The 24,224-nt window shown below is 46.0% G+C and overlaps 1 protein-coding gene across 4 annotated transcripts in view; it reads right to left on the bottom strand.

The window, feature by feature from the left end:
- Positions 1 to 24,224, bottom strand: part of il1rapl1a (interleukin 1 receptor accessory protein-like 1a) — a 186,409-nt gene that overhangs the window by 15,907 nt on the left and 146,278 nt on the right. For all 4 annotated transcript variants that reach the window (XM_061792411.1, XM_061792410.1, XM_061792409.1 and 1 more), the window contains one exon: positions 576 to 708. In XM_061792411.1, the coding sequence (XP_061648395.1) occupies positions 576 to 708 (133 nt within the window). The remainder of the gene's footprint in view (positions 1 to 575; positions 709 to 24,224) is intronic.

Genomic DNA, 24,224 nt, shown 5'->3' on the forward strand with positions numbered 1-24,224 from the left:
CCTTGTTGGGCAGCTCAGGGGTCCTCGGGAAGGTGTGTGGATTTCGCTTGCGGCTGACAGCAGTTATTGTTTTCTTTTATCAGCTAAGCCTGTCTGCATTTGATGATGATGATGATATATATATATATCAAATATATTCCAAGTTAATTTAACTCAATACTGGTTGATTTGACTTCTTGTTACTTCCCCAAATGAATTGTCGGGTAAATTGCGTAACTTTGCGACAATATCATCAACGCTGAAAGTGAACGGAACTTTTTACGATCACCTACTTCGCTTGACTTAATGTTAGTTAATGTTACGTCTTGTATTTGATGCGAAAATGGACGTTAGTTGCCTAATTTAACTGCATGTTGCCTAATGCTACTTCGCTGACTTAATTGTCGAGTAAATAGATGCGCGTGCTTGCTAATTTAACCTAATGTTCAGGTAACGTTCCGGCTTGCACTTCATTGTTGAATAAATGGGCACATTAGTTGGCTAACTACGCAAGGCTCCGCTAATGTCATTAACGTTTAATTTAGTCCAATTTGAACTTGAGAGGTCGTGTTAATTGTCCAGTGGTTTTCCCATACTTGATTTCGGTCTCCTGCACTCGCTCCTCGTCCAGGTCCTCAATGAACTTATCTCCCTTCATCCAGTAGATGAGTGGGACGACGTCGCCGCTGTAGCCGAAAAACGCCCGGCACGTCAGGTTCAGAGAGCCTCCTGCCAACAACAGACAGAAAAGCATATTTTCAACTCATATATCTTGATAAAGCACTTGAAGTACAACCACAACTGAAAAGGCCACATAAATGCTTGAAAACAACATGAAATTGTACTTAAAAGTGAGATACAAGTGAACTGTATTTTGAAAATGTATCGTACTGGATTACAAAAACAAACTGTTTGAACATTTGATTCATTCCTTCTTTCACATACAACTAGAAGGATCCTGATCGCACAGTTTGACTTAATGGACCAAAAGCATTAAGCATTGAAACAAGTATTTATAAAGGCCTGTAATAACAGTATATTGGGTGATGTCCCATTCCTTTTGCCCATTTGACGAGACCAAAATCTGTGCAAGGCTCCAGTGAGAGATTGCTGGGTGAGAACAGAAGCACACTTCAAGGGTGGCATGCGAACTGTAACGGACACATGATGGCACTCAAAAACAGCTTCCTCGAGCCGCCCTCGGAGACCACGCATCTCCTGTCGGAAGAGAGGGAGGCGACGATGACTTATTTGATTTGCCGCTGCTGATGAGGGACGCTCACAAGTCCACGTCTGCGGTCAGCGTGTACGGTGCGCGCAGTTGATCGATTGTCCGTTTGGTTACACAGACGAGCTTAATACAGGGGGAAAAAAGGGATTGAGGCGGCATTAAAAACCCATTCCGTTACATTAAGATAATGATGTTTTTCGGCAAACGAGATGCGCGTCACTGTATTCTTTTTCTCCTTCTCACGGATGCATTGCAAGTAGGGAGCGCACATGTAAACAAGACACGGATGAGGCGGCCTCATGAGTCACGATAGGCCGGGGAAGACCGGGAGGAGGAGGAGGAGGAGGAGAGACATCGCAGTGGCTGCATCCGAGATGAAGGAGGAGGCAAAGCGGGAGCTAGGAGGCGCTGTTTCCCCGTACCCACTCGCACAATCCCAGGAGATCCAATCACAAATTCTGCCTCCGCAAAGATAATAACGCTCAGATTTGATTGACACTCACAAAGAGGTATTCATTACCTCTGCCAGCAAGGTTATGGTTTCATTATCATTTATTTGTCAGGACGACAGAAAAATTGATTTGCAAGGAACTTTACAGAGGGGTGCGAATGGGCTTCACATATGACATTAAACTCTAAGACAATAATGCCAGAACAGGTGAATATTTATTTTTTTTATAACGGCGTATTAGGGTCACCGTGTGAGAGAGAGGTTGGAAAAAAAAAAAAAAAAAAGGCCGAGACGTGATTTCAAGTCGTCATGACATTTAAAGTCGACAGGCTGTGATTTAAAGATTGAAAGCTGTTTTGAAATAAAAAAAGAAATTCGACAGTATTTCACTAATAACATAATAATAAGACCAATGTAAAGAATGTAACAGTGTTTTGGGATGTTCTTGAATGTGTTCAAAAGTGTAACTGATGAGTCGAACCTGCACCACAAGGTGGCACTTGGGGGGCAAATTTGGCACGTCAAAGCACGTCATGCATGTTTGAGACTACAGCACGATGGCACGTGACCAGAGCGAGCCAATCAAAAGCGAAGGAAGTGATTGGATTTTCCGAGCTTGTATGGCTATTTTTCAAATAGAACTCAAATTATAATCATGGACATTTCCCAAAGCAACTGTAATTTAATGACACATTTTCTCCAACTTATGTAATCGCATTACAATTACATCCATTTTGCAAAAAAATGATGTCATCTTGTTCCATGTAAATAGTTACACACTGTTCAACATTGTTTATTGATACTGCAATCAATTAGCACATTTTAAAATAGTGGACTGAATGAAAAACTCTACCGAGATGGTTTAGGAATCCTATCCAGATGCTCTTTGCCGGTCCCCAGAAGTTGCTATGTTTCAGGAAAACGAGGCACCTGGTCACCCTAACTTGAGGAAGGGTCTCGCACCTGTACCGAGTGGATAATGTCTGCGAGGAGCCCTGGTTGACATTTCCAAAGTTCAACAACCTCTCGCAGCTTGCTGTTTGTGCACGGTTGGACTCTCCGAGCAGCGACAGCGTGTACTTACACAACACAAACACATCTCCGCTCTGCGCAAACACTAACGTGCGAATAAGCGCCTCACCGTGCAGCTGCGTGTGTCACAGCTGCAGCATTTCCTTTCTCTGTTTATCAGCTGGCCGACTGGTTAGAGCGTCAGCCTCACAGTTCTGAGGTGCGGGGTTCAATCCCCGTCCCCGCCTGTGTGGAGTTTGCATGTTCTCCCCGTGCCTGCGTGGGTTTTCTCCGGGCACTCCGGTTTCCTCCCACATCCCAAAAACATGCATTAATTGGAGACTCTAAATTGCCCGTAGGCATGACTGTGAGTGCGAATGGTTGTTTGTTTCGATGTGCCCTGCGATTGGCTGGCAACCAGTTCAGGGTGTACCCCGCCTCCTGCCCGATGACAGCTGGGATAGGCTCCAGCATGCCCGCGACCCTAGTGAGGAGAAGCGGCTCAGAAAATGGATGGATGGATGGATGTTTATCAGCTGTTCGTTAATCTCACACATCAGTTGCAAATTAGACGTGTCGTGCCGCTGGCAGCCGCGACCCGCCGAGGAAGTCTCCGCCGAGCGCCCCGGGAATGTCAGGAAATGGTTGAGGGCCTCCCGCTGCTCCTGGTCGGATCCACGTACGAGCCTTAATGCTCTCTTTTGTGGCAGCCACAGCATCAACTCCACGGATAAGACAGAAGGTGATGAGTACACGGCCTTCAGTGTACATGGTCCCCCCGAAAAAGGTTTTTCGGCTATTACACAACTGAGTGCGCCCGTTCCCCGGCGGTGCCCGTTCACCTGATAAACGTTTGATTTATAAGCGGTTTTACAGATGTGTCTTTTAAATTGGGAATTGCATTTTTTTTTTGGGGGGGGATTGTTGTGCCATATTCTGCTTTGGGGAGCAACTGGCAACACTCAGCTACATTATTGATATGCAGTATGTGCATCTTCCACTTCTCTTTGTTTGAGTCGAACGCATCCTCTTTGACCTCAGACACTCAACACAGACACGTTTTTGCTTGCGTATTTTATAAGTGACTAAGTGACTGAACGGCCCCAAAAATATAAACAACCAACCCCCCACAGTCCGACTTACCGACTGGCCAACCGACCCAGCCGCCAATTCACCAAGTTAACAGTCAAACAACCCACTCGCAGACCCATCAGCCGATTAACTGACCAACTAACCGATCGCCCAAACAACCAACCATAGACAAAGTAATCAATCAATCAACCAAACAACCCAATCACTCACTCACTCCCCAATCCATCCACCATTTTACCAACTGATGATTGTGACTGGTTCCGAATCATACGGTGCAGCGTTTGGACTCATTTTCCAAGTGCGTGTCCGACTTTGTCCGACTGACTGCGCTCCTGCCGGCTGCCGCTGTCCATTGCCAAGTTTCCGACCCTATCCAACGACAAGTGGCCGCAAACGTGATTTGACCAAGAATCCAAATTCAAGCAAATCAAAAATTCATTGTAAGAGTCCAGTAGTTTAAGTGGTAGCAGTCACTTCTTTTGAAGGTGCAATACAAAGGTGCAATCACCCAGCGGATGTGATCCAACACAGCAGCCACGAAAAGGACAAGAAAGACACACAGCAGTATTATTACATCATGCCCTCTGCCTACATTAAATATACCCCCAACTCCCACCAACGCCTAGCCACTATTTTCAGACGAATAACAGCCAAGTTATTTCAAGTGGCACTTCTATCTCCCCGCCTTCCATAAACATTGTCGAACGACAGCTGCGGTTCAAATTGGCGGGGCTGGAAAGCGGCTGCGCTTGCGAGGCTTTGGAGAAGAATGTACGAATATTAGCCGGGCGTAGATTGGAAGGCCGCTTTACATATGGCTCACATGACTCGGTCGTTAGCCTCCGGGCCTGAAGCTCTGTGATGCGCCGGCGGTTTAAAGCGAGCAGATGGTGAAACTGGAACAATGAGGTGAATAAATTGCACGCTATCCAGTTACAGGGTTGGAGGAGGCGGAGCCTTTTAAATCCCTCTTTTCTGCTGTGGCAGTGCCATTGTTATATGATTACTGTTAAAACCAGCGGCTTGTGTTAAGAGTGAGATATTTAAAGCAGTCAAGCTTCACATTTAAAGGATGACGAGTGCTAAGAGTTGACCTGAGATTGAGGTTACGCATTTTCCTTTTGTGTCTTTTTTGTTTTTTTGTATATAAATAAAAACATAAACTTACTGGATTGTACAGGTTCATCTCATCTGCGATTGGGGGCACCCGGCCTTTTGGACAAAGTCAGCTGAGATAGGCTCCAGCTTCATGTGGCCAAGCGCGAGAGTAAATGGATGGACACAGACGCACCTAATGTTCCGACTGGGAAGTTATCCTTGAAATGATAAAGACCATACAATCATTTTCCACATCATAAAGAATGCTCGAACATGGATGCTTTTTCGATAAGAGCGGTATTGACAAATAAAAAGTTGGCTACAGTGTCCATATATAAACGCGCCATGAGAGACTTGGGCGGGAATGTGTGTGACAAAGCATCCCATGCTGACTTGTGTGTGTGTGTGTGTGTGTGTTGTGTTGTGCATGGGGGTGTGTGTGAAACAGATCCATGTAACGCGGGTGATTGACATCCTCCCCGTGACTGCGAGCTGCGATCCCGACACCTGTTGGAGATAGCAGCTAAGTTATCTCCTGTTTCTGCCTCAGATCTCTCGGTCTTATATCTCATTAAATGATATCCTGTATCGGTCTTGGTGACTCTTCAGCTCTGTCACACAAGCGACAGATGGTTGAGGAGCGACTCACGTGACGAGTCGAGTTGCTTCCTACGTGATGACTTCGGAGGCTTTCTCTCAACGGTCTGCGTACGCGTACGCGTACACGTGCGCCCTTTTGTGACCTGGACACCGACCGATTGAACAAATCCAATACAAAAAATGAATGCAACAAGCAATCAAACACACTAATTAACTAACAAGGGAACGATGAACAAGTGTCAAACTAAGTGCAATCAATAACTGGCGCATACCTGTACAACACCACCACTTGCATAAGTCACTAACTAATGAACGAATACACGAACATAGCTACCAGCCGACCCACATATTATATGGGAGTATGTCAATATAGAAGAACATTATGTTTTCCTCACGAAAAAAACCCAACCATGTCCTAATCATAATATTTATTAATTTGAAAAATGACAGTATTAAGCTCAAAAGCTTCAAGTTCTTGTAAGAAGAGTTGAATTGTCTTTCACAGGAGGAAAGCGCAGGACGGACAACGAATGGTGTGTCCTTTCTTGTCTGATCGCCTTCTTTTCGAAGCCACGCTCTCACGCTGCTGTTTGGAGTTGACTTTTGCGACGCGTGACACCCGCCGGCACATTCTCGGAATAAAAAAAACCAACAACACAAGTCACATCTTACTTCACGACATAACACGGCTCTGCTTCAAGAAGGGTGATGCCTGGCACGAGAAGATGCGCTACTGTGCTTTTTGGCCATCAATACATCAATATCTACGCGAGCTGCATGTGGCGCTTTACAAAATAAATATTTTTGGGACTTCAAAAAAGAAGTGGTCCTCTATCTTACTAGGAAGTCCAGACTTTTCGCCACACTCCCACCGCGCAACCCAGTACGACATTGGAACCTCCAAAGTGGAATACAGTCCGCGATGCGTGATGCCGGTCAACCAGAGTCCAAACTTGTTCCAGAGTCCAAACCGCCGGTCGTCGGCCAGCTAGCGGCTCGTGTTAAAAGCGAATGTCGCAGTCTACAGCTTCACTCAGTGCTTCTTTATGGCAAACATGACACGGTCAAGAAAACCAGAAACATGACAACTGGCCATCAGTGGCGGGATTTTGCTTCGGTCATTAAATAGATTATTGTTGTTTTTTTTTTTTTTTTTTTTTTACTTTTAATCACTATAGCTATCTCTGCGTTCAACTCATTCGTCTGTGTAAATAGGCTCGTTTCTTTTTTTTTTTCAATCTCTGTGGATGACGATACAATGTAAAAACAAACAAACAAAGACAAACTGAGAGAGGCTGGGGTCAAAAACAGGGACAGCAGCGAAATGGAGGAAGTTGAACCAGGGAGCATTAACGATGACGGCAACAGATTCTGAGACGCAAGAGAATTCTTACAATAAATAAGAGAATTGTTTGATGTTTTTGGTTACACGAATGATTTGTGGCGAATGCGATGTGTATTGGGCTCGTCGCCACGAGCGTCTGACATCAAGACAAAAAAGTCTCCGTCACATTAGAAGAAACGTACAAATAAAGTGTATTTTTCAGTTGTTATCATGAGGCAATTTAGTACTTTTTGTTACTCAGTTCACAACATTAGCAAGGCTACGGGAACACGGTGTTTTGATGGGCGTGACAGTTGAGCCAGCGCTAGCTAGCTCTTAACGACATGTGACATGTAAAGTGATTTGTTTTTCTTCTTATCAGTATGAAGATGGAAACTATTTCCCTTTTTTTGTCTATTTCAAAATGTGTATTGTATATAATGAATTACCTTTGACTTTTGTACTTAAGTAGGTCTATATTTCAGAGTCTGCACTTAAAGAAAAACAACAACAACAACTTTCAATTAAGTGCAGGAGTTGAATCTGTACTTCTATTTTTACCAGTGTATTTCATTCTTCTTTTTTTTAAATTTGTACATTTGCTGCATTTGCTGGCCATCATGTCCAACCATCATGACACTGAAACCCTCACACTGGAGAAAATGACTCGGACAGTTCATATTTCAGGCCTATTTTCCCTTGAGTTCATTCTATCGGTGCGAACTCCTGAACGAGAGCACCACCTCGCGTTTTCAAGCTGCGTTGTGGTGTTATGCGCCTGCGGTATCTAAAGGCTGCCTGCGCGCGTCTTCAGCAAAGGGAGATACATCCATCTGTGTAATTAAAAATTGATGGATCGCTGTTCAAACATCTACAAAGTCTCCGGTGCGTGTTGCATATGATAATCCATACATTCTCTCGACAGACGGCCTCAGAACAAATGTTTGGGGGAATTTTGTATCATGAGAATTTGCAGGTTCAATGTTTCAGTTTCTTTGAGCTTTCCCCTTTTTGAAAATGTATTTATTCATTTTTTTTTTACGGACCGTATCAAATGCTCTTGTGGGCTTTGTAGCCCCCAATGAGTTAGGGGAGGGATTCCGTGAGCGGTATCAATAGAGATTAAAAGTGTGATGGTGATAACGTGGAACAATTAAAAATAAAACACATAAGTGGTTTGAAAAATCTTAGCAGTAGCTGGAAAGTATCCCCAAATGTAATCCAGATTTCTTCAAATTCACTTTGCAAAAGCTCATTTCCAGTAGCGAGCGAGAAGCACGACTGGCCAGATGTTTTTCCTGGCGGTGTCTCGGGAGAAAGCCTTCGAATCTGCCAGTCAAAATGTCTTTTATTTAGCTTGCCCGCAAGTTACCATGACAACATGCACTGGGACGGCTCGGACGGGCCCCCGCTAGGGCGCACGCTGACGACAGGTACTGCGTGTGCCAGCGGCGGGCAACAGGATTCAAGGGAGCTCTAATTTGGAGGTTTGCCAACACGAGGGAAACGGGAGCGTGTGTGCGTGTGTGCGTGTGTGTGTGTGTGTGTTTGCGTGTGTGCGTGGGGGGGGGGGGCTTTTAGCACATTTTATAACACATGCTGCAAATCAGCCCCTTGCCTTGTGCCCGATGGGATTTTAGAGGAAGCAAAACCACGGCAATGTTAACATGGATAGCAACTATAAGAGGACGGTTGACCTTATTCTAATTCTAGATTGGACCATATTTCAACTCCAAAGGCCGGCCGGCACTGCAGCGGGGAACCGAGAGCATATTATCCAGCCTGCCGTGCGGTTCTAAAACCATGAAATGGCCCCAATAACAATGCGGTTGTAAATCAACACCAAGGCTGAAAAATCCCAATTTGGAGCCGCACCAAAACCTTCGGCGATATCCTCCATTTGCCCGAATTTTGCCATTGAGATTCATGAAAAATGTCAAAAAAAAAAACGCCCTTCAGCACAAAGTTAACACAAGTGAATTTTTTATTTATTTTTTTTTTTTTTACCGTTCCTCTCCAAAGCACCAAAACGTAATGAATTCTTCATTGGCCCCTTCCCCGAACCCTCCTCAGGGTTGTGTTCAAACTGGTTAGGTGGGTTTTGTGTAACCAAAATGTCCTTGAGCTAGTTTGGGGGGGGGGGGGGGGGAAATAATACAAAATCCACCTCTTCCCATAGCTGAGGTCAGGTGGGCCTGCTTAAGACAGCAAACTAGTTGATACTGAGTCAGTAGTGTCTCTGCTGGTGAAAGACACGTAGTGCACTCCATTCTGAGTCAATTGCGTCAAGGCCCGATCAAGGCCAGTCCAGGGTTTACCTCGTCTCCCGTCTCAAGTCAGCCGGGTTACGTTTCGACCCAAAGTGGTGTAAAAAAAATGGATGGGGTCGCGCAGCTCGCTCGGCCATTTCGGGTGGGTGGCCATAACAACAAAAACAAGACAGATCAAACCAAATCGCGACGATGTTAAAGGTATCTAGGTCTTCAGTAAGTCCACTTAACGCTGGAATACGTCACGCGTTGATCCAGTTAATTTCTGTTGATTTCGCAAAACGATTGTTAGAAGATGCTATTTCCACGAGAGTGTCTTATTGCCAGCGTTGCCCTCACATGAGTCGTAGCAGGTGAGTAAAAGGTGGCGGTCGTCCTCAGGCGGTCTCAAAGATATTCGGGTGGAAGATTCATTGGAACTAGAACTCAAAAAACTCTCTTTTCTTATCTCCGTCGACGAGCCCTCAATTAGCGCTAGAAGCCCGAGGGCTGCTGCTGCTGCTTCTTCTTAGTTTTTTGTCAAATCCCTTCTTTTCCCCTCTTGTTGCTCCTCCCCCACGTTTGTGCCGTGGTGTCTGATGGTACATCAGGGGAGATGTAAGCCTTTCATTGCTGGTGGGAAATTTGGGGCTTTGCGAACAGGTAGTCGGTGCCCTCACTTTCACCCCCTCTTTTGTCTGCTAATTGTCACTTTGTGATGACATAATAGGTGCTGCGTCCGAGGCGGCAGAAGACCGAAGAGGCACCGCCGGGGATTATGTGATGACGATATGAATAATGCTCTTTTATCTTTTACGCAGTTTATTACCGAGTGAGGGATAAACAGTCCCGGCTTCCTCAAGCTCAAATTGAAACTTTGTCCGCTTCCCCCGTGACTGCGCACCAAATTCCTCTGCACGCATCAGCGCAACTCAGCCGCTTCATTGCACTTGAACTAAGTGTTTCTTGCTATATGCAGTTTTCCTCCACTTCATGACTTGACACCACTTTTTCCATCGCAGCATATGCAATATGTGAGCTATCTTAACCTGCTGAAAACATTTATGTCCTTACCTTACCTTAAACAACTTTGACATGACCTTTGAATAAGAATGTGCATATCATGACCCAAAAGGTCTGCAAGCCTCTTCTCAAAGGAGCTCACTGAAATTAACTTTGAGTCTGGTCTCACAGATCTTTACTCCTTGGAGTCATGATGAAACAATGTGTTAAATATTGAGCCCAAATGGAAACTCCTACAAAAGTGCAGTTGAGTTGTAAAGAAGTGGGATATCAAGTTCTGATGTGGTTGTTTGTGGTTGTGGTTAGCATATCTGCTTCACAGTCAAAGATTTTGGGTCAGGGTTAGGGTTGCTCCCTGAACTGAAGACTCTAAATTGGCCATAGATGTGAGGGAATTTATTTGGGTTTTTTTTTTCTGTATGTGCTCTGCGATTGGCTGGTGAGCAGTCCAGTGTGTGTGTGTCCCGCCTCCCGCCCAAAGTCAGCTGGGATAAGCATCAGCCCAACTGCACGCAACCTAAGAACAAGCAGTATGGAAAATGGATGGATGGATTTAAGCATGTTCCTACATCGTCCGTACTTTGACCCGCTTTCTTTAAACTCGTCCCGGGAGTATTCGTATAACCCTTCAAATAGACCAATGGAGCCATAACCTCTCCAATCAATCTCCAAGGAAGAGTGAAGAGGAATCCTGCAGCTAATAACAGAGCGCAGACATGCAGAGCGAGCGAAGGAGTAGCAACTGGCCACTTTCCAGGGCTGCCGCAGGCCAATTAAATGGTTGGAATTTAACACTCGACAAGGAGAAATCACTTTACCCAATGACCCGAGAGGGGGGCCGGCTGCAGGCACTGACCCACTGACCAGAATGCCAAGCGGGACCTGATGACTAACAAACCGAGAGCAGGTCACATCAACTTCTCCATTGACACGCTTGTCAACACAGAGGCCCTCCAGTCCCTCAGCGCACCGTATGTCCAAATCGAAACGAACGCCGCGGTTCGGTATTGGGCGAAATACGATCCGGACCATTTTTAGAAGAACTTTTCCTAGCAAATTCCGAAGTTTGTTCTCCCCGAGTGGCCGTTACCCAAAATGTAATTTGCCTCGCCAGTTCCTTATTAAACACTGTGGAGCGATGTTGCCTGGATCGAGGAAGAGCCAGATCCCTTTTGGGGGGAGATCTAAGCAACGCTGTGCTTGGTGGAGGTACGCGCTCTACAGGGTGCCCTTCTAGTTGCGTTACATCTTCTAAAACACACTCTCTTGGGCTTTGCGCAGACGGCTGGCCTAATGCACGTATCCTCGTCTTGAGAATAGCACATCTAAAGGAATTCATTTGCTATTTCGCTTTCATCTTGTTTTTCTACGCACAACATCACTCTGTTTTGTGGCCAACTCTTTTCCCGTGTCATCTTTTGTGGGTTATGGTGTAGTCGTTTGCGTTAACCAACGCTTTGGCTTATCTTAAGAAAATCTCACCACGTCCTCTTATTCGCCATTTTGTAGGTCTTCTCAAAGTACATGCGCGTATACAAATACAACTTTGTGTCTTTACGTAATGCCAAGGATTGCTCACCGCAGCCAACCCACTCGAAACTTCTACTTATGGAACCTGACACCATGATCATCTACTTAAAAGCTTAAAGCAACATTTTTGCCGCCTTGCAGTCTGCTTTGATCTTTTTGAGTTCCAAAAACACGTTTGTTTTTTCCTTGAAGGAAGATTCAACCACCCATCCACCCTTAAAACTATCAATCCATTCAACCGATCTGCCATAAAATTCTATTCTATCCGCTGCAAAACCCCTCATGCATCCAATCCAAAACCACCAAGCCATCCATTTACCGAATCACACAACCCCCCTCCAAAAAAACAAGACAAAAACAAAAAGCAAACACCCATTCATCATCCATTTATCCCATCCAGCAAACCCCACTGAACCTTCCATCCAGCACGATTATTCTGCACACGCTTGTTTGATCCCATCCCCGCTGACAAAGTGTTAAAGGCGGGCAACATTCTGGACAGACCTCCGGTCAATCGCAGCGCTGACACAGAACGACACGGACCTTGTCCGGTTTCAAAGCATTTTATGACGCCCACCTGACCTCTAATATACCTTACTTTTCTTCCTCTGTTGTTTTGTGAAACGTGCCGAATGGTGAGGCATGCGGGGCGGGGGGGTGTTGGTCTCAGTCGACCCGCAAATTTCCTCGCTTGGGAGCTGGTACCAGAGATGGAACAATGTCTGGGCCTGGATCACTGCTGTGATCGAGCAATTTGGTCGGAAATCTGCGCAAAAGGGGCTATAGACTGCAATCCTCTTTCCCAAGCCATCCTGAATATTTGAGCATGCTTCTACATTTCAAGGAAGGCTGCTGACAAATGACAGTGGTACGAGGAGAGCCCCCGAAGTGTTTACGCACAAACACGGGCTGACGACGTCCCGCGGTCCTCGAAACGCGATGAGAACATTTCACTCGGGCGAAACGCCTGAGGGAACGGTGCATTAGCTGCATCTTTGGATGACTTTCAGCCAATCACAAGCGTAACGGGGGGAGCGTGTTAGGATGTTAATTACCGACGTGATTTCCTTAGAGACGAAGGCCGTGTTTCATTTGCGAGTGTGCAGCGCTCTTGCCAAGGTGGGGCTGCACTTCAATCAGTGTCTCCTTGAACCCCAAAGATGCATTCAACAAATCCTTACAATGATAACTCATGACTCATTTTGCATTCACTTCTACACTTGATGATTTAAGAATTCATTCTTGCCAGCAAATATCGCCCCAGTTTCACTTGTCTCTTTTGTTTGTTGTTGGTGAGACCCTAACTAGGGTATGTTTGCCATAGTAACAGAAATGTTTCTTGCCTTCTCATTTTATCGATGAAAATTGAGAAACAGGGATTATCTCCTGAAAAGGCAATTGTGTGTACACCAGTGGAAAAACAACAACAACAATATGCTGGTGATGGATTAGTGTGCACTGCGTTGCAGTATACAAATGATTTCTTTGTCTTCCAAATGAAGTGACATTTCACCAAAGCTGATGCAGCACCACTTCCAAATAATCACTTGTATTGACGATTGTTAAACAGGACACATCGAGTCCTACTCTCAACCTTTGAAACGCTGTATGTTGTTGCACGGATCTATTGGAAAAGGTGTGCGTGAAAGAGTGACTGGTGAACTCACCGGGACAGTTTCTTTTGGGTTTTGATTTCAGCGGATTTCAAGGTGTGAGTGATAAGACCCAAAGTCTGAAGACTTGCAGAAGCATATGCATAAGAAAGAAGCTGAACATTTGACATTTGTTCGTGTTCGTGGAAACCTGTTGACACATTGTGCTGTTTGGGCCATAGAAAATGCAATTTCCTCCAAGAGACAAACGGAATAATGTGTTTTCCCATTCAACGGTAAAATGCGAAACGAAAGCAAATTTGAATTTGCCACCCCCAAATATGACAGCCTCGAGCCTGAGAAGAGCTTACATGCCGCCTTTGTTCAGGGGAAGATATAATTGCTTGTCACGGCCAAGATGTTTTTGTGGAAGACATTTGACTTCCGATAGTTACGACAAACGCTCGTAGTTTCAACTCGTCGACGTAGTTAGACATTTCGTCTGCCTTTACGCCGAGGAAGGGACTCTCAAAATCGCCCACCCTGGACACGATGAACCTACGGGCACTGTGTTCCAGGTTCGAAAGTATTTTGCTGGAATAATAATTGGCATGTAGGACCGGCCAATGAATGTGTGACTGATGAAAACAAAAAGAAGTCCATAACTGTACCATCCGATGCGGGAAAGCCACAGGCAAACACAAACACAAACACGAGTCACTGAGCGAGAGAGAGCTAAGCCTCTTTAAAGTGTCTGTAAAAGCTCCCATTTTTCTGTCTGGAGAGAGAATTTGAGCGGGAAATTTTCTGCCTTGGAAACATTTACAGAGAGACGGGATGGCGGCTTGGTGTAAGGCCGGGTGTTGAACACCCGACGCCCACTTCTTCTGCGAGAAAGGTCGCCAATGAAAGGACGACCAGTGAAAAGAAAAGCAGCCAATGACGGCACAGTCAGAAGGCTGAGCGGAGCAGAGGAATACATGGAGGCGGCGCAGTTGAAACAGCAGGCCTTTTTCTAACCGAGGGATGAAGTATCAAACTTTGTGCTTTTAACACCCGACGTTCACGTTTCTCAAAAGCGGTCCTCACTGTCTGACAGTTGCTTTTCTCTTCGCACCCGGCGCTGACGTCTTTCCGCATTTCATTACGGGATGCTGCGTGATATCCATAACCCCTGCCTTTGCGATGTTTCGTGTACAAGGCAAAGGCGGACGAATGCCTGTCCTCGCGGCAATATCGCAAGGTGTCTAATGGCTGTGCACTCAATTTTGCTGGAAAGAAGCAAGTAGAGATCCTCGCGAAGATGACTTGAGGCAAGTGTGATGTGTGAGGAAATGACAAAAGCGTTACTTATGAGTCAGTGTTTGGCAACCATTTGGTTTCTCCCACCCTGGGAACCAAATTGAAGACAATTCCCTGCAAACCTCAACCTGGTTGAAAGGTCCCCTGCACGTGTTCAGACGGAAAAACCATCAATGAAACGTGGTCGACGTGGCAGTTAAGATGCAAATGAGAACGGCATGAAACTCCAAACGTACGATTATTTCAATCAAATCCCATTCAAGCACACGTAAGACAACAAACATCCAAAGGACGACACCTCCTTTCCTTTCCTCTTGTCACTCATTCCTGTTTTTCCTCGTCTTTTCCTTGAGAACTGCGGCATTTCGCCTGCGTGGATTCTTGCCGCGGTTCTCTCTCAGAATGCTAATATGCTCGGCTGATGTGGGTCAGGACTTAATCCTGTAGAAATGATTATCGCTGCACGACTGGAACTCGTGCTGTAGGATATCATTACCGTTCTGCACTTTTCCACTTTTGCCTTGCCGCCACGACAATCACGTCACTCGTGAGAAAACAGGCACGATCCGGGTGTCCACGTCATGTGGCGTGTTTGGCAGCAAACTAGCAGGTATTTACATAGTTTGGATTTGAAATAGGTTTCAGGTATCTTCAAATGGTTTTTTTCTTCTTTTTGTATTACTTTATTGCTCCATCAGATGGCGCTTTGCTAAATGTTTGTCTGATGACCCTGACCTTTCTCAAACCAATTTTGATGAGCTACATGCAGACAAACGAGTTACGTGATGGGGAAAAGTAACTATGTTTGTTCAGATTCTGCATTTGCTCGCCGAGACTGGACACACAACTTTAGTGACGGAAGGTTCCGTTACATGAAGTCCTCTTCCAGGAGGTGGGACTTTGTATAAGGTATATAGCCTTGGCCTCCCGCTTCTGACACCATTTGTCACTGAACTCTGAGGAAGAGTAGACACATCTCACATTTAGAGGTGTTAAAAAAAAAAAAAAGTCCACACTGACCACGGCACCAAAGATCCAGGCTCTTTGGCCAAACATTATCTGCCTCTTCCATGCCCCACAATAAAGTCCTCACCGAATGTGCCTCACCGATTTCCGAGGTCTAAAGCATCACAAGTGTTCCATCACCACAACCATCCCTCTTCTGAAATCCTTTTTCACTGAGGATTTGAAGCCGTGTCTATTGGATTGGAAAATATTGACCGCATTTACTGAGTACAAGCGGGCATGCCACGTAAGCCCTCATGGCTAACCCTAACCCACTTCTGAAACCATTTGTCACAAAAGACTGAAGTGGAGTAGCATCAACCCAGATTTGAATGAGCCTGGTGTGGTCCATACAGGTGTCCCATTCCAACGGAGCAAGTCACAGGTGGTTTCAAAGCTCCAGTCCGCCCGGCAATAAAGATATGTCCTCCAGTTCTGATCTGTTTGTTAACTATCTTCCAAGTTTCTCTTTTACATCTATCGCTGCTGCCCCTATGACTTCTAGATAGAAATTTGGATTGTTCTGCGCATTTTTCCACAGACCGCGATCAAAATCAGCGTTAAACTTGCGACATTACCTGTGAGGATGGGCCGCAATCTACCTGCAGTACAAGCTGAAGTGAAGGTACATGCAATCACGAGAGCTTTTTTTCTCCAGAACGAGCCCGTGTGGCCGCTCAGGCGGTGGGTGAGGGGCTACGCCTGAAGGTGATGTGCTCTGGCCGTAGAAGAGAAGAATGACAGCGAGCTTTTATCTCCAAGTGTCGGAACCGGGGGAAGCGACGGGCTCGGGGGGAAGCTCGAAGGAGCCGCTCTCCGCTGATGAAAAAGTCAGCGGAGATGCGCGTCAGACTGTGTGGATGTGGCTATTTAGGGGAATGTGTGGGAAGAAAATGGGTAGATGGAGAACTCATCAAACAGCAATGATTCTTGACTCGGGCATGGTGTGTGCCGTGTGTGTGTGCATGCTACCAATTCACACGTAGAGCCAAGCTACCTGAAAAGCAGGGGGGGGGGGGGGGATCTGGGTAATGGAAAAGTTAGGCCCAAGAGGAAATGCTGTTATTCTATCATAGAACTCGTGCACTCATGTGTGCTTGAACAAAGAAATGTGTCCGCGTAGTTTCCCAGCACCTTTTTATTTGTATTTTTATTGCCAAACTGTCCAACTTGTGAACGAACCTTCAGTGCAAACATAAAGTCCGAGAATACATATTAACATTGCATGAGCTTCATTAAAAGAATGACTCTCCAGCGGAGAGAGAAGCACGGGATGTCGAAAAGTCAGCAAGGTAAACTGCTTTCATTTCATTTAACTGCTGCTACTGCCGCCGCCGCCGCAAAGCTAAAACTGAAAACACGGGTTAAGTCTATCTATATATTTGCCACGATTGTTTTAGTGTCAAAAGTGGAATTTGTATATATATTTATGTTCCAAAAGGTGGCAAGCGATAAATTGAGACAACTGTGGGAAGGAACCAAAAGTGTCAGATGGTTCTGTTCTACTGAGCAGAATGTCAGAGAAGGCCTCGCAAGCTTGGTCACACTTGCGCATACGAGCTATGGAGGTGACGCACTTCTATACTTTCATTTGCCTCCAGACTCTCTCTCTCCCGGAAATCAATCCAGCGCACTTACGCCCCAGTCACGGCTAGCGCTGGCCTCATACTCCCCTCGTAGCACAAGAAACCGCCACTGCGTGAAAGGTCACATTTGCCAACAGCGCGGTACTCTGCCTTCATAAAAGTCCTGGAAGAAACTCCAGAAAAAAATAAGTCATTGGCTTCCAGTGGAATGTCGCAACTCCCAACGCTTCGCCCTCGCGTACAGGTCGGAATTTGAGAACGTCAAAAGCAAGGATCGCTGCGTTTTTTCAAATGTCTTCCACCTGAGATCCAGAACATGATATACTGTAATATTGACTAATGAACCAAAACATTTAAACAAATAACGTTCCAAAGTAAAGATGCCGGAAAAAAGACAAAAATGAGCGAAAGTCAGCTGTGATCGGCTCCAACTCAACGGCGACCTTAATGAGGACGAGGGCTAAAACTAAATGAATGAATGGAAATGAAGCATTTGAAGCTGCTCTATTCTTCCCTGATAACCTACTCTTGCACGGATCTGAGCAATATGAACTCGTATTCGCAAGTGAAGAGCTTTAACTTTCTTGTTTTGAAGCACAACACGATCTATTTTGGACTTCTCGCCACTTGCTTGCCTCCCACCGACACCCACTCTCGCCATTTGCAAAACGGCTCCGGATGGACTTTGACTTGCTGAGTCATGCGTATTTTGACTGTGTTTGCTACCGTAATGACCTGAAAAGGCCTCAAACGTTGCGCTGGCCAAAATTGGGTTTGCATTCGACTTATTCATTAATTATATGAATCAAAAAGGTTGCACATACATGATTGTGATTCTGTGGGCCTCAGTCATTTCTATTGCTCCAGTGTAGAAATCTTTCCGATTTATTTTCTTCTTCTTCTGCACTTTTTGGAGAAAGCAGCTATTTTGAAGTTGTCCAATCATAGCTACTTCCTCCCCTCCCATTGCCCATACACACGCACGCACACACACACATACACAGTGTGTATACTGTACACATACTTCTTCTTGGACTCGTGGCAGTCAATTCATCCCAATGGCAGCTTCCTTTTTTTTTTTCCCGCACCGACGACAATTTATGAAGCGATGTTTCCGCTCTCCATCCTCCTCGACTGGCTCTCAGTCATTTTGTGTGAGAAATGGTCGCGCTGGGGTACACGATGCTACATGGGTGCTGATGATTTGTGCAACGTGCTAACAGCACGGCAGCGAAACACAATGCATTCCGTGACACTGGTTGACACCTAAGTTGTTCCAGTGAAAAACATTTTGCCATTGCAAAGAATCTGCAATGTTATTTCATTAGGTTCTCTGGTTTTGGTGACGTTTTTGCGAGTATCCAAAAGATGGCAAATTCAAATGCTGGTGGAAAGGAACCTGACATCATGTGTTCAAAAATGGCGGACGCAGTGTCACGGCACGGCACGTAGCTGACAACTATGTTGCGCAGAATAGAAAAATAAATACCGTTTTACTTTGTACGTGACAATAATTGCGGAAGATTTGGAGTGGATTGGTTGAAAATTGTGGCAGGGAGAACGGCGGCGAGAGACATGAACTCTGACTGCGGACACGTCGGCCATTATGTCCTGGGGAAGAATCCAAAATGAATAGGGTGCTTCCCAGCTACTTCGGCCATCTTGATATCATTACAAATAAATGGGCTTTTTGTGTTGGATATCATTCAAAATACATTGGGTTCTTTCTTGAACATACTGGGAGGGGGGCATTTGGAATGAGATATACACAATATACCACACGTACATTCTTCTCCATCACGACTCCCAGCTGCGCATCCGTGGTAACAGAATGTCCTTGTTTCCTGTTTTTTCTCTTCTTTTCTACAAGGGGTGATTACTACCACAGAAAGTAGTTATTAAAGGAAGTAACACTGGTAGTTAAGAGTGCCTGATGAAGAAAGTAGTTAGCAGCGGAAGGAGATAAGCGGCGAGGAGAAATTGCAGAGAAGGCTTAAACAGCGACAGGAAATCTGCTGGGTAAATTCGAGCTCGGGATGAGAAAAAACCTCAGCCGGTGTCCATCTTTTTTCGTCAGTTCGACCATCAGGGGAGTGTCAATGGATCGCTAAAAGCGGTGCAATGTTCTGAGAAGAAACTCCAGATTTAACATTTCCATTTTCATAATTAACCGTACAGAGTATAATAAAGAGCCAAATCAACACAAATTGCATTTCATCATAAACTATGAGCAAGAATCACATGACCATCGAGCAAGGTGTAGGACAGTAAGTCTGAATATGTGACAAATGGTTTATTTTGTATTGCATCTCAGTCATCAGTCATGGCAGTCCACAAAAGCAACCGGCGTTTTTTTTTATTTTTTTTTTTTTAATGGCACTGCGAAAGCCCCTTTTATTTTTAAAAGATGAAACAACTTCCCGTAAAAACCCAAAACAAAACAACACACACACGCACACAAAATCCTGCCGCCTTGAATTCGACCTCGTGGATGTATTATTTTTAATGAGAAAAAAAAAAGAAAAAGAAAAAATGACACTCCGCTGCACGTTTTGACCTCGTCTTGCGGAACTAGCGGGCCCGAGAGGCTGGATGGGTGAAGACGGCCATAGAGAGCCCATTAACGCCCTTGTAAAGCAGTCAAAGCTATTTACCCCATGCTGCGCCTCTCGAATTACCGACTGCGCTCAGGATGCATAGCGCAAATGACAATTAACGATGAGCCGTCGACACACACTTGCGCGCTCTTCCCAAGGCAGCCGTTCGGTGCAGATCTCCCCATCTCCATAGCAACGTAAGCTGCCGTGTGGGCGATCGTGGCATTAAGAAGATCGATCGTCATAAGAAAATCAACAGCGGAGCAGAATGAGGGCATCGCACGCTTCAGCGCAACAACTGTGGATTTAGCCGGCTCGCCGGCCGACTCCTCCCGCTGCTGAACGATGCGGCCGCAGGAAATACAACAACTCAGACACATTTCGGTCGTGCGCCGCCTCCGGTTTCCGAATCAAACCTTTCGCTGACAACAGCAGACGGCACAGCGGCGGCGTCTCGCTCTCCAGGTGCTTCTCGGGTGTTTAACCGCAAGCTTGTCCAGCTCGAGGAGTCAATGAACGCTTGCTGCAAGGCAGCGGGGCACAGCTTTGTCCTCTGTATGCTCGCATTCGCCACTCCTTCACGCCACTCGTACTCAACATGGTCTTCTCCCGGTTCACACTCTGCAGGAGATCATTTTTCTCCCACTTTTCAAGGAATTGTTCAGCGCTGATCCAGCTCCTATGACAGACATGGATTGTACCATATACTGTAGACTAATATCTCTCTCTACCTCTCTTTGGAAGCCTACATTCCATTTATCCTGTTTAGGGGAACAAGGAGCCGGTCCCCATCCAAGCAGAGTTCACTTTCTACCCAGCAGCATGGTTTGCAGTTGAAATATTTCCACTGTAGAGAGTCCACTTTTCAGTACAAGTAAGAGCGCTCCAGAGTTTGCTCGTGTCTTTCAAGGTTTCTGTATGATCTTTGTTTAATTCAATGAGAAACATTCTCGCGCCATAATGATGTCCCGCTGTTCAAGTTGCGAATGGAACTTCACGCCACAGAGTGGGAGAACGAGGCCGATCAGGATTTATTGAGTAAACACCAAATTGCGGGGAGGCTGAGACTATCAAGTCGTCAAAGAAAGCTAACGTGGTGCTTGTTTGGGGACGGTGGGAGGAAGCCGGAGTACCCAGGGAGAATAACTCCTCACAGAAACTAGTTATCTTGATCTGAAGCCTATTACACCCGAAATAGGTCACATATAAACAACCAACCAATGACATTCACACTTTGGGCAAAGTGTCACATGCGTGCTTCGGAATGTGAGAGGAAGCCCGAGTAGCCTACCCGGAGAAAGTCCACGTGGGGAGGACTTTTAAAGCATCACCTTTTATGACATGCTAAGGTTACGCTTGCTCACGATTGTGATGGACCAGGTCCACGAGTACGAGCAAAAGGCATGTGCTGACCACTTTCCATATTAGTCCACATTGTAGTTGATAGAAAATGAAAACCCAAGAAGAGATTTTGCCCAAGAGAAAGTTGCAACTGCATGTTGCCAGGTGGCTGGAAAACTGCCTTTCATGACACCTGGGGATCCTGCTTGTTAGTCATCTTTTACCTTTTGGTGTCGTTGTCGTCGTTAAGCAGCAAATTGTGTTTACTATTTAGGAGTCCCTCGAGGCAGCCTCACCTTTTGAGTCGTTCCTCGTTGTCGTTCATCATCTGTTATCATATCGTACTAATGAACCGAGATGACTACGTACGAAGCGAAGGGCCTCGGCCGAGCCGAGCAATCAGATCTTATGTAACGAGGCAAACATAGAAGGAGGAAAACTGTAGGAAGCCCTCTGGGGATGAGCCTCCTCCTCTCTCATCTGTTCATCCTTCCCCTTCTTCTGTTTCTGGGTCTCTTCATCTCGTTCTGTCCAGCATTCCTCTCTGCGAACGCGGCGTTCGAGCATCTCTCGGCACCACTCGACGATCTGCCTCTGTGTGTGTGTGTTTTTTTTGTTTTTGTTTTTTGTTTTTTGGTCCACGATGAAGTACTCAACACCAAAGCTCTGTGTAGCTAAGCGTCAAACTCTTGTCGTCCAAACGCTGCCACTCGATTGTCAGGAACATCAGTAGGCCCGAGTTTGGGAGTTCATTTTCCCCCTTGCACCTTGCCTTGTTTTTTGTGGCACTTGTTTTTCTTCATCTGTCTGTTACGTAAAGGCAGACAGAAGTAGAGCAAGCTTCAAAGTGAATGGCAAAGCCGCCTTTTCCCTACTCGCTTCCCACTTCATGCGTGTCGTTCCAGTGCCAACGCCATCCCCGCTCTCCTCATTTATTCTAACTTTTCCAAGCCGTTCCTATGACTGTAAATTTACTGCACCATTTTTCCGGAGCCTCTCCGATTCTTACTGATTGCTTTACCGGAAGATATGCGCTTATCCTTCCAGGTGACAGTTTTTTGGAAAGTGAAAAACCTCGAGCAGGAGTCGAATCTCATGAATGCTGCCTTTTCCTCCTATCTGCCTTTGTTGTATAAAAAAAAGAGAGCGAGGCGGGGATGAGTAGGGCGCGCCTTCCCTTTGATTACCTGTCAGTGGGCCCCGACAGCAGATGCAGACGAGGTAAAAGCTACCATTACCTAAATCACTTCTCTTTAAAGACATCGCCCTCGCTTAAAAGGGAAGAAACCTTTACCGGTGACTGATTCAACGAGAGTGCTCTGAGCAAACTGGATAATGGCGGGGTTATTAATAACACGCACACACATACGGTACTGTATGTGCATACACAAAGCGCTTGATTGACAAGACCGAATATCCATTTTGACAGACATTGTTAAGTAAGCTCAGGCCAGTCAGATGAACTCATTGGGGGCGTGGTCCGAACAGTAAACTGGTAAAGCCGTTTTGTGCGGAGTTTACGTTCTGGCAACAAACATCGGAGGCACATCACTTGGAATGCACCTTTACCACAAGGTCAGTTCAACTCGGCGCTCCTTGCCTCGGTGATTCCAATGTAAATTGGACACTGAGTGGGATTTGAGCCCTGCTGCCACTACATTACTACTGGTTCAATAAAATATGTGAGACTTCTGGAAACAAGCCACCTATGCCAAAAGGCGGACTCCACCCTGGATTTGTCGACATTCAACCTCAAGGTTATTGTGAATGGGGTATCAAGGAGGATTTGACCTTGTGGCTATGTGACCCACTTCGTTAGTAATGGGACAACAGTAAATACAAGGCTTCGGGCAACACGCCACCGATACCAACTAACGGCTTGTCCTTGCCATCTTCGGCGGAAAGGTGGCCTACACCTTGGCCTGGTGACCAGTTCTTCACAGTGACTGAGGGGCATTTTGACCCCACACCAACACCATCACATTTCCCACGGAGCGAGCGCATATCTCAACAAGATTAGGCGGAAAGTCGGACTACCTGGACAACCACTGCATTGTTCCCACTCCGGTTGACAGCTATGTGAATAACTTCACTACCAATGGCGTGACTGACATGTAAAGGCAAATGAGTCATCCAACAAATTACTTCCAGCTATGAAATGTTGCAAAGAGTATTTCTTAAAGGTAACAAGCCCATGACACTCCGCCTAGAAGAAAGTTGTCTCGCCAAAACTTTTGCCATGCATCTCCTCTTCTGAGACTCATCTTTTTTCTCCAGGAAGGCCAACGACGACATTAATTGGGCAGCGGACCGAGGAGCCAGTCAGACGGCTCTTACGCGCTGACAGCGTCTGCCACCGATTCAAGGCGCTGAATCGGCTCAACGGCTGCTGATAAGGTCTATTAGAGGCAGGCATGCCGGACAGGCCTGTAAAACTACAGCCACTATAAGACAGCGGCTGACAGTCCGGCGACAGGCGGCCGCCTCGGGGAGCAAACGCCCCCCATTCTTCTGCGTTTCCTCGCACGGCTAACGTCAAGCGACCGCTAAACAAGCGTCTGGATGTGACGCACAGTTTTGCGTTGTGTCTGTCTCGCACGTTTCTGTGCATCCTGGCATCGCCCCTCAACCCTAACCCCATCACCCCTGTCTCTCGCGCTCTCTGCCGTCAGCCCCGTACCGTGTCGCTCTCGCTTCATTTATTACGCCGCAGCTTTCTCCCGCGCTACTCGGTGAAAAATGACGACCGCTCACACGCTTAAACATTTTCGCTTTGTTCTGCTGACACACTGCCGGGCAGCGCGGGTCACCGAGCGACCGAGGGACCAAAAAGTCGCGCACATCTGCGATATGACATTTAAAGCTATTTTACACAGTGGTGTTGCATTGGTAAGCCAAGGATATAGAAAATATTGCACCTCTTAATCCAATATTGAACCCCTTACGGCCAAGTATATATTTTTTACCAACACAATTAAAGCATGATGCATTTGCGAGTGCAATTTTTCACTCCACCAGCCATTCTTTTTTTCCAGAACGAAAATAAAAGTGTTACATTCATTTGCATCTAATTAAGCCATATTGTAAATCGCTGACATTTGCCCTTAACGTGTCAAACTTCATGCCCCATCCCTGCATTCCCTGGCACAAAGGAGTCCAAAAGCAGGAGAGGCACGGTAAAAGCGGTTTACGTAACAATAGCACACACTAAGA

The sequence above is a fragment of the Phyllopteryx taeniolatus genome, chromosome 12 (assembly GCF_024500385.1).
Source record: "Phyllopteryx taeniolatus isolate TA_2022b chromosome 12, UOR_Ptae_1.2, whole genome shotgun sequence".
Taxonomy (NCBI): domain Eukaryota; kingdom Metazoa; phylum Chordata; class Actinopteri; order Syngnathiformes; family Syngnathidae; genus Phyllopteryx; species Phyllopteryx taeniolatus.